This window comes from Triticum dicoccoides, chromosome 7A, assembly GCF_002162155.2.
Source record: "Triticum dicoccoides isolate Atlit2015 ecotype Zavitan chromosome 7A, WEW_v2.0, whole genome shotgun sequence".
In the NCBI taxonomy this organism is placed as follows: Eukaryota; Viridiplantae; Streptophyta; class Magnoliopsida; order Poales; family Poaceae; genus Triticum; species Triticum dicoccoides.
The window spans coordinates 684690404-684701896 of NC_041392.1; the positions used below are offsets into that span (position 1 = coordinate 684690404).

At 43.8% G+C, this 11493-nt stretch overlaps 1 protein-coding gene across 3 annotated transcripts in view; it reads right to left on the bottom strand.

Moving 5' to 3' along the window:
• LOC119333278 overlaps positions 1 to 11171 on the bottom strand; it is a 17883-nt gene extending 6712 nt beyond the window's left edge. The window contains exons 1-5 of one of the 3 annotated variants that reach the window (XM_037606223.1): positions 11086 to 11171; positions 10252 to 10326; positions 10072 to 10165; positions 9086 to 9161; positions 8530 to 8995 (exon numbers count right to left, since the gene is read on the bottom strand). In XM_037606223.1, the coding sequence (XP_037462120.1) occupies positions 8931 to 8995; positions 9086 to 9161; positions 10072 to 10165; positions 10252 to 10326; positions 11086 to 11105 (330 nt within the window). In that variant the 5' untranslated portion in view covers positions 11106 to 11171 and the 3' untranslated portion in view covers positions 8530 to 8930. The other 2 variants (XR_005161172.1, XR_005161173.1) reach the window with 2 other exon arrangements.
• Positions 11172 to 11493: the final 322 nt, after the last annotated feature.

Here is an 11493-nt window from a genome sequence, read left to right on the forward strand (position 1 = left end):
CCCGGTTTGAGACACAAATCGGGACTAAAGGGCATCGCACCCTTTAGTCCCGCTTCATGTCTCAAACCGGGACTAAAGGTCTAATCTTTAGTCCCGGTTTGAGACACAAACCGGGACTAAAGGGCATCGCACCCTTTAGTCTCGGTTCGTGTCTCAAACCGGGACCAAAGGGCTCAGGTGAACCGGGACTAAAGCCTTAGCTGCACGAATCGGGACCAATGCTCACATTAGTCCCGGTTCGTGACTGAACTGGGACTAATGTGAATATTGCCCCGTGACCAAAGCCCTGTTTTCTACTAGTGTATATATCTTACTGCTCCTATTAGTCTCAATTTCACTTAAATGATTGTGGAAAATACAAAAACAATCATTTATATAAAAACACAGATAAAAATATCCCTCAAACATTTATTGGGAGCATATGATCCTTTATTCATAACATTTAGATTGCATGTGCTAATTGACAATACTAGATAATAGACCTTTCTAGCCAGCCCATCACTGCCAAGTGTCCCTAAGCTGCAAGTGACCAAGATTCACCGTTGGGTCTTAGGTTGGTCGTAATGGGAGTATCATAAGCGGTATCATGCATGTCAACTAGACTTTTTGGATGATGTGAAACACAATTAAATGAGAAAAGAGAGAATGTGGTATCATATCATGATACTGTATCATATTAAATGTTGTAGTACTTTGTGTCATGCATGAAAATTAATAAGGCAAGCTAAGATACTAACTTATGATACTATGCATTACGAAAGTAGTATCATACACTAGTATCACATGCATAATATGAGTAAATGATACTCCCCATTACGACCAGCCTTAAGCCTCGCATCCTAACTCGCAGTTCCTTACTGGCAGTGATGCCATGTATTACTGTTGGATAAACCCAAGAGCCCACAGTGACGTTTTACTGTCAGGTGGAGACACACGGACTGAGATCTTGTGCCTTGACAGAGCCCAGGCCGATGAATAGTGTGGTGCCTTCACTGTCTGCATCAATTTTCCTTGTACCAAAGAATGCAAGGATCCAGCCCCTCCACCACATTTTCTTCGGCTCAGCAGTAGGCGACACCACAATGTTGGCTTCCAGCGGCGTGGGATCCTCACGATCCAGCTCGCAACGACTCAGCTTGCCTATGGCCGGCTTCCAACTCCATGGCTCGCCGAGCGTCATTCAAATTTGTCTCCACTAGCAACCTTTGGCGTGTTGATGGTGGGCCAGCTAGCGCCTGACACCATGGCCAGTACAGGCCCAGCTGTGTCACCGGCCGGCCAGCTTTATTTGGAAAACACTAGGGGATAGGATCATATCTTTATGCTTCTACGGTGGAACACACTAGGCATGTGATTTATATATATATACTGCCGCACTTCTTCTCACTCGATGGTCCACCAACCTGTTTGCTCATTCTTTTTTTCAACATAAAAAACTTCCAGAAAAAACAACCAATGAGGCCTTTAGGAAAGAATATCTCTGGAGCCGTGCTCCTAATTGTCATCGTAGCCGCCGGTATGTACGTGCACATGTATGAACTGCTGTAAATATAAGTCTGTCCTAAAAACTAAAGCTTTGTCATTGAATTGGCTGGTGTATGCAACTTAATATGTTGTTTTGATTAATCTTTTTTGAAAGATGTTGTTTTGATTAATCTTTCGGCTAATTAACCATGTTCTTGCATGTGCTAGTATGTCCAATATGTTCAATGTCGTATACATGCGACACGCCGAGTCAATGCCGGCACCTGAGCGGCAATTATAGAGGACCGTGCTTTGGCCTTACCGATGGTTGCGATCGTACATGCCTAAATGAAAGCTCCGATAACGTGTGGGGCTATTGTGACTGCAACTTAAAATGCTACTGCTATACATGCTAGTCTGAGATTGTTGCTATTGCTAGCGCTCCGATACGGCCATGATGCAATGATCCCAGCCTGGCGTTTCTTAAAAATAAATATAAATTACCCCTTTCTGTCTCTTATGTAATATTGTAATACACACTCACCATACTAAAAAATAAAGTTGTTTTAGGGTGAGATTCTTTTCAGATATGAAATTGTTTTACTGCCGGATCATTTCATATCATGTCAGTTGTCATCAAGTCCCGATGTAACATTAATCGTGCCTCATGCCGTATTGATAGAGTCCCTCGCGCCGCACATGGAGGTCGTCGCGCCGTAGGACGTCGTGGCGAAGTCCGTCGGGCCAGACTCCATCGCGCTCACGCCGTAGATCATCGTCTCGCCAAACCCATCGCCGGAGTCCGTCGAGGCATACGTCATCGCGCTATAGATCATCGTCTCGTGCGTGCTACAGCTACAGCACAAACGCAGAGTTGTTGATGTAGATACATGCATCGCCTACATAACCTAAAAAGCTAAGTCGCTGGAGCAAATCCCGGCATACGGAAAGCTAAGTCGCTGAATCAAAGTAGTATTTGTTCGATCAAGGTTAACGTGTTGTTTGGTTCGGATGATTGTAACGTAACTTATTTACGGAGGGTAATAGATGCCGTTGGATAGTGTTTGTTTTAGGCCTCGTGTGATCGGATCACGCGGTAACGGATACCCGACTTCCCAAAAGCGATAACACTCTAACCGTGATGCTTTCAATCATGCCTAATAAATCATAGCACGACTTCATCTCAAAACTTATCTTTCCCAGCGCTCATGCCTGCACATAACAATCTTGTTGCATAGATGATTTCAGGATCATCTTGCACAAGATTTGAACCACAACTGACATGAATTAGAGCAAACACACCTTGAGTAATTGAACCCAATAACAGTCGCGTGAAGGACGCCTTCTCATGCTACACACGTCATCACCGTTTTACTGTGCAGCGTTGAGAAAGCTAGAAAAAACAGCCTCTCTGATAGAGCGATCACAGCGATTGGATAGAAGGGTTTCGTTCTGGTCGTTCCTATTGGGTCAAACTGGTCCAGATAACACCTACCCCAGGACCGTCCTCCCTTTCCCTTCTGAACGAAGCAAACTGCAAACCTAACCGGCCGGCACGAGCGTCGCCAGCAGGAGAGGAACTGGCTCCGCTCTCTCACGCAGTTACACGCACGTGGTCGTCTCGAGGGAGGAGTGGGTGGGAGGAGAAGGCGGCGGCGGCAGTTTCGATCTGTGCTCTGCCTTACGCGGGAGGCAGCGGATCGATCTGGACGAACTGGCTGCCGGAAGGATGGGAGGAAGAAACCATCGTTGGCCGGCTGGGGGTCAGCAGGTCCGGATCCGCGCATTGTCTCCTTATGCGCCAGGTCTCTTTTTCCAACTTCTTCCTCTTGATTTCCTGGGTGTTATTTGGTCAAATTGGGGGTGATTTTAGCTTCCCCTGATCCAGTGCGAAGCAAGGCGCCCATCGCCCGTCGCCCATGCCAATCCTCCTCGGCTCGTTATCGTCTCTGTTAGGCAGGTGAGAGATGATGCTTCCTCTCCGGGTCTCTCCTGGATATTGTACTCTGTGCGATTATTGGAGAGTCACCCGCAAAAAATAAAAAAATAGTAATAATATTGGAGAGTCGTGTGGTTTTCAGCGGAGTTGACTTGTTAGCTCCGCATGCACTTTCTTAATTCATCCTGCATGACGCCAATGATTTCTGCTGGTTTTCTGTAACTCCATCGGGAAAATGATTGCATAGTTCGTGGATGTGAATTTCCTGAACAAGACGCGGATTTAGCTGCAGTCTGCCTGGTTGGAAGGAAATGAAATAGGCACAACACAAGAAATCATTAACTGGTGTGTTTGTGAGAAAGCACGCAATCACATTATCTTTTGTTTGGCTGCATGTAGTCTCACTAAAAGAGAAGAAATGATTGTTCATTACGTTCACTGGTTGTAATAACAAGTACCACGTACTCACTTCTGTTTCTTAATGTAGCCTCCAATGATCAGCACCCTTCATTCTGCTTCATATGTATCCTAGGAGGTTGCATATGGAGCTAGGCTGAAGTTTGATTCGTTTCTTGGTTGGAAACAAATCAGTTATACCATGCGTGAGATTATGAGATTAAATAAATAGCCAGGCTGAGGTCTCACCGATCAGCCTGTCAATTTGTTTGTTAGGTTAGGCTGATACGGACAATAACAAAGAAAAAGACACCGGAACGGGTGATAGATCACACCACATCTTCATCTTTTCTGCATATTTCACTCTTAATGCATTTCTGCATGTTCATTTGCTATTTTGCACCAGGTTAGTTGCAACAACTTCAGGCTGATCTTTGTTTACGCATTTTCTGTATTCCTGTCTTGAGCTGCCTATCTATATATCTAGGATATTCTATATAGCCATAATAGATTTTCTTGTGACTATCTATGAACCAATTTTGTGTCTACATAGAGCTTGTTGTCTGATATAACCTTAATATTACTGTATTGCATGCTAAATGTTTGCAGACAGGGCAAACCATTGCTATTAGGAAGGTTCTTCAGGATAAGCAGTACAAGAACCGCGAGCTTCGGACCAAACACCTACATGACCACCCAAATGTCGTAGCTCTGAAGCATTGTTTCTTTTCTACAACTGAGAAGGATGAAATTTTGCTGAACTTGGTTCTCGAGTATGTATATCGCATTACCGCACTACCTCCTTAGTGGTTTGGTAGCGGGACAGAATAGGGTGGTGGAGGTGAGGCAGCAGAGAGTGGGCGCTGGCCATGCTCGCGAGGCCATCCGTGATGCATCGAATATGTTAGCAGGTTTGCACTGCGCTCATGATCATCATATGTTTGTTAAAATGCATTTCCTTCTCAGTTTTATGTTTAATCTTTTGAGTTGTAGTTACTATATAAATTTATAAACTGAGATGTGGAGATTGCAATATTGATCTAAGTTCAGTTCAGTCTATTACGTGACCTGAGTTTGTTATCCATGATTTCCCTCATTTCTTTGTTATCGCACATGTTCATTAATTGATTATAGTCTACTTCAGGTTTTTTTGTGCATTTAGTTCTAGGTTGTTTTGATCTGAGCAAGTGGCTCCCAGCTTTTCATTGATTTTGTAGAATCGTTCATTATATCGAGCCATACCTGATACTGAATCTGAACGTTTCCATCTCTGGTACCATGGCACGACATTGTGGCCGTATCTTGCGGAAGAAGAGGACGACAATGGCTTACAGATGAAGATGACAGTGGCAACTTGCAGTGTAACAGGCTCACAATGCCGCCATGGATACTCTCCCGCACTAGCTATTCAGGTATATTTATTTTCTCCATCTGAACTTCTATAAAATTATGGGCTGCAGCTGCATACGACAGAAATTATTGCGAAGGAGAAAATGCTTGCATGATAGATAATGTAACTTCTATTGTTGGAACTTAACTGTGATAGTGTATTATTAAGAGAAATAAGTTAGTACTATATTATTAAAAGAATGTTCAGGTTAGGAAGTACATATTTGTCTATTCATACGGCAACAAGCATAATCTCATATTGTTTTATATCCTGGATTCTGACCAACTGATCACACTGGCCTGATTACAACTATTGGGTGGTCAAACTGAATTGGTAGAGCTGTAGCACAGAGGACGCGGGGTATATTTCTGTCTAATGCAGCTGGAAGGTGAGTGTATAAACTTCAGTGATTGTGCATAACAAAAGCCATTGGGAGGGGAAGAACATATTGAGTTGTACTCAAATATTTCTGAAAACTCAAGATCCATATGCTTTTAGACTTCCAGGCATGCATAAAAATACACACTTGATTAATTTAGTGTGAAGAGATCACTGTCCATGTGTTACTTAGATTAGCTTTGCTGCTTTGAGGCAATAGAGTTTTGAGGCCCACTGGTTCATTAAAGAGGTATTTTTCTTCTTCTTCTTCTTATGCTCTCATTGTTCTTCTCTTTTGTGCTTTAACATTGTTCTTGTGTTTCCGCTTAATCTAAGGTTGTCAACAATCAGCTGTTTGCTATTTGTAGGATTTTATTGTAAACTTGGAAATCCATTGGCAAATAGCGCTATTTGGGATACTGGTTGTATTGTTCCCCCCCGTTGGTCTGGACATGCCTTTGGATTCTTCCAAGTAGAAAGATGATTTTGTTTTTTCTATCTTAGTAATAAAAATGAAAGGTTAATACCATTATGTTCTCTGAATATTGCTATGGCTGATATGCTACTTGATTAAATAATTGTGGTTTTCTTAAACTAGCAATATTTCTAATTTTCTCTTTTTGGGAGGATAACAGTAATTTATGTGGTGTTAACATCTGTAATTTGGTGAGGACTTTCCATTCATTGGATATTAAGATGTCCAGTTGTTGATATTCGGAGAATCTGCTCATCTTTTTCTTTTGTTAGTCTCTCCATGAAGGAAAGGTAAGGAATTGCATCGTGCTGCTAACTTTGCTCTTTTCACTATGGAGTTAAGGCCCTTACTCTTAGGGTGTGTTTGGTTCGGGAACGAAGTGTAATGGAATGTCATGGTTCCATTCCACTAGAATGGGTCGGTTCCATCCTTGTGTTTGGTAGACATAATTCGAAGGAATAGAATGGTTACGTTTCGTTGTTTGGTCTGAGAGATGGAATGGAATTGATTTGTTCATCTCACCTTGAATTCTGTTGAATTTCAATCAAACAAAAATCACCGAATAAAGTACTCATCCATCGATCCATGCAACAAAGGCGTGTGAGCATCAACGATTCACGAACTGAAGGATTGAGCACGCTTCGTCAAAAACAAATCGCAGAGAACCAGAGAAGATAATATCGGACTCATGCTACAAGATCAACAGCAGCCACCCAACACAAGATCCCAGCGTGCTACAAGATCAATAATAGGCACCTACAAGATCCCGGCGTGCTCATGCAGTGTATTAGGTCAGAGGGAAGAGAGAGAGAGAAGGGCAGAGGTCCGTGGGTCGCCATCAAGGGAGATACAGAGGGGCGACTCAAGGTTGTGGGCAAGCAAGGCGTTCCGCGTTGTCAGCTTGATTTGGAGGAACTACTTGGTTCGGCATATAGCATGAATATTCCTCTCCCGAGAACCAGTGCGTTCCATTCCGTTTTCCAACCAAACACGAGAACGACCTCCAGGGACGGGTCCGACCCATTACGTTCCACTTCGTTCCTCGAACTGAACACACCCTTAGCTACATATACTAACTGAGGTTCGGTTCAATTACTCGATTCAAGATTCAAATATATGTTCGGTGCATTCAATTCTAGTTGTTCTCAGTAGAAATTGATTCTGCTCTTATCTTCTTTTCATGGTTTTATCTTTTGATCTTCGCAAACTACTAGCAGCAATAAAGCAAGACATTTGTCGATAGTGCTCGGACCCTTCCCCGGACCCTGTGCAAGCGGGAGTTATGTGCACCGGGCTGCTATTTAGAGCATATCTAAGTTCTTGGTGTTCAGTATGATAAAAGGAAACATGTTTCTTTTTATTTTTATCGTCGTCATTTTAGTTCATTCATGTGATCTTTCATGCTCTAAATAGTCTTTTGGTACTAGCAGCAATATCATATTATGTCTCTGAAAAATTCTTTCAGCAACGATTGTGTCCTCGCAATTGCGAAGTCTGAGATTGAACTACAGAAATTCAGGATCCTTATGTTTTTGAAAGAACACATACACAGGCCGCGGAGCCAGTCTCTCGCATAGGTAACGGTCGCTCTCACGGACACTACTGCTAGATAATCAGAGTACTATCAGAAGCTCCATTGCTGGATCAAGGCTCGCCAAACCCACAGTTGGATGACACTGGTGGACGCAAGACGTGATGCATCTATGGTTATTTTAGAAAACAAACACTATTTGAGGGACCATTTCATCTCGCAATGGACTTTAAGATGGGGATTCATTTGTCATGTCATGGTACTGATACACTCTAATTATTCAGAAAAGTATCCAGTATACTATTTATGGTAATGTCCATCAGCTGATCACAGAGATCTTTGAGAATCAACCCTGGCCTCTTCGGGATTTAACCTCTGAATTAATTTTTGAATGAGATGTAGTTTTTGTGGCCAAGATATGCATGATACGTATGCCCCAAGTCTCATGACCAGTTTATTTTCTTTTTGGTTGTGATGGTATGTAATTTAGCTTAATAATACCTCCTGATATATATTTTTTTCACAATCTTTTTTTGTCTGGTTATTGTGAATGAGTAGAATGAACAAGCCTAGGATTAAAGTTCACACACAAGCTAAGCTTCTCACTTGAGTTTGCATGTATTACACCCTTAACCCAAAAGGCACGGACTGAGATGCTCCTGCAATTAAAGGGCGCACAGCTTTGCCTCAAGAGGCGCGCCCCATCCACTAGTAAATATGTCAAACATAGTAGTCTTCTTCTTGTCTCTTTGCTCCTATTGCTTGCAGAGCCCTTCCCGTGGTTGGCTGTGCTGGCTGGGATTGGGCAACTAAAGGTGATATGCATGTGCATCCATTATCACTTAGTGTCCCATAGGGACTTCTCCTCTTATATATTTTATAAGCACAGTGCCACAGGGGGGCCCACCTGTCAGATGATTTTTTTTTTGTGCATGTGCCCCCAATCAGGGCAAAAGTTCATACTGTAGCAGCCTTAATAATTGATCTTAATTGACCAAGGTTTAGCTTAGATACAAAAATCATCTGTTTTGTCTAGAGATGTGTGATGTTACCACTTATATTACTCCCACTGTGGGTAGTCTTAATAAAATGGCATATGAGATAAAAGGATTGCAATGGTCCATTAGTACCGCATAACCCAGTTACTACAATATACCACGTCATCTCGAAATGGAAGAGTGAAAAGTCCAGGGAAAGGAAACCCTGGTTCCCCGGGCACAGGGACATTTTCCAACCCCAGGTTAATGATTGCCTTAGTTCCAACAGCCAGTGTCCGGCAGCTTTCTAGTCTTTTCAAGGCAATATTGATGTAAGATGTCAGATAGATAAGCAACTTGTCTGCTGGGCTTTTGACATGTTAGTTTTTGAAGAAAACATTTGCTCGGAAGAAAGTTATCGCCTCATCGACTATATCTGCTTTATCTGTAATAGCATCAACATTAGTTAGCAGTTCGGCATGGTCGTGCAGGAATGGAAGTACATCATTAACTGTGTCTGTTGTTGTACCGGTACCTGAATCTGAGGCTGGGGCTAGGCCCTTGATATGTGTTTTTAGTGGAAGAAAGGACACCCACAGGCTTTTGTGATCCTGTCATCGTCAGTGAAACTAGAGTGATAAACCTGTCCTCGAGGGAGGAATGCATATGGTGCTCACTATCACTAGTTAACATTAACCATGACCAAACTAGAACTAACAAAAGTATGTGGGAAACTAAAGCAAGCGATGAGCACATTCGATAGTTATTTGCTACCATCCATCTTACCTTCGTCAAACGCCTAAACCCATTAAAGGTGTTCCTAAAGGTGTAACTATAATTGAAGTGCTTTAACCCCACAAAATTTATGTCACCGTACTACCTTTTGTCCTGTTTGAAATACCATGACTTTTATAAGCAGAAGACAGCATACAACTATATGGCTTGTATGTTTGACATGCAAATGAAAGTGTCATATAGCTTCATCATTTGATTTGGAGATAAATCAAGTGATATAGTAGTTGTACTTCAATGCTGAGAAAAGGTTTCTATTAGTATGAGAATCAAGAATGGAATTTTATTTTTTTAGGCTTTGCATCATTTCAAAAAGTGTTAGTCATCTCAAGTATTGCTTCCCCCTCTAGTTATGTAGTATGGCTAGCAAACTGCGATGGCGTCAAACTAGAATTTTCTAGCTGTTGGCTTCTACTTTAACATCAGCTTCCAGGACCTTCCCAAACTTGCTCTGTGAAGTAACCCCAAAATATGAACATGAATTTTGTTATGACTAATGAGGCACTGAGGTGCACTGCATTGGTCAGTGGTAGTATCACCTTCAGTAATGAAAAACAGAGGATTCAAAATGGCACCAATCTTTATGTACCAACTTGTCCAACAATAAACGTTCAAAATGGAACTTCACTTTCAATTTGTCCTAGTCAGATTCGGTGGCTGCCCAAATTCAGCGACAATGGCGTCCAGGGAATGACAAGGTCTGGACTAAGGAGAGGGCAAGTAACTCACCATGGCTATGGAGGACCGCCAGCTATAGTGCGCCGCAGACAAACAGGAATCTCCGCCTGTGAGAAGGAGATCCGCCCTAGTACAACCGTAGAACCTAAAACAAATAATAAGGGAGCGGAATACTTGACTAGTTTTTCAACAGAGTGCATACAGAAGCAGGAGTTGTAACAAAGCACTTACAGAAGAAGACTGGCTCTGAATAGTTTCCTCAGAAGCTGATTAATGGCCCCTACCGGCAGCAAGCTATTCAGGACTCTGCATCGAAGATAGAAGCTACCTATGTTATAGGAATATAAGTTGGGAGTTGTGTGATGATAGGCACAAAATCAGCAAATAACACAGGCAAACTTGCCAGTGATAAATTGAATACTTTCAATTGCATCTACATCATGCAAGACAATCATACTGGAGAGGATTGAAAGGAAATAGCCCAATATTCACAAGGATTTGTTATGAAATGTTTTTTCCTCACAACTTCAGGCCCAAATCTCAAAACAAAATTCGGAGCAATTACATTATCAGATTTAAAACTAACGGATTCCCTAAAGGGCTCATTTGGCTGCACGGACAACACATAGGAAGCGGCCATCTTATGGACTCCCGGATCCACCAGCTGCAACCAAATCGAATCGAAACCCAGAGATGATGGGATGGGATGGGATGGGATGGGATCGAATTGAACGGAGCAATGGGTAGGGACGGGTAGATCTGGACAGCAGGGGACTGGGAGGTGAGGTCGTGACGTCTCGCCGGCTATGGGGATGGACGGGACGGAGGGTGATGGGGGAGGACGGAGGTTGCGAGGTGAGGCGAGGCTCCTCACCGGAGAAGGCGAGCGGCGGGGTCGCTGCTGGTGCCAAGGAGAGATGAGGCAGGTGGCGTCGCTCGTCGTAGAGGAGATCGCAGGAGAGGGAGACGGCGTCGGAGGAAAGCGGGTCGGGTCGGGTCGAGAGGCGGAGAAATTTGCGTGCGTCGTTCACGGCTCCCCGGTTGTCACGGGCGTACTACACTTACCGATTGGGAGATACTAGCATCTCCAGCCCTTGAGCCTCGAGGAGGCATTATTTTTGCCCTTTGAGGGGCTGCCGGCGAATTTTTTTTCTAGGGTTGAGAAAAGATTCACTCGTTTTTCCAGACGGACGCCCAGGCGAACGCCGCGACGCTGCTAGGAGCGGGGTCGAGCCGTGGCTGCTGCTACACATGCACGCGCTGGCTAGCACGTGCGCGGCCGCCTGCGCTCGGGCACGCACGAGCTTCGATCACAGCGCAACACACACACGAGCTTCGAGCACGGCGTTGCGGAGCTCGCCGGCGAGCAATACGGTGGTGCGCGGCCCGGCAAGCCAGGTGAGCGTGGCCAATAGGTCGTCGACGACCTCCTCAATGTACACCACGTCAGACCCCAGCACCAGCTCTGGCGGC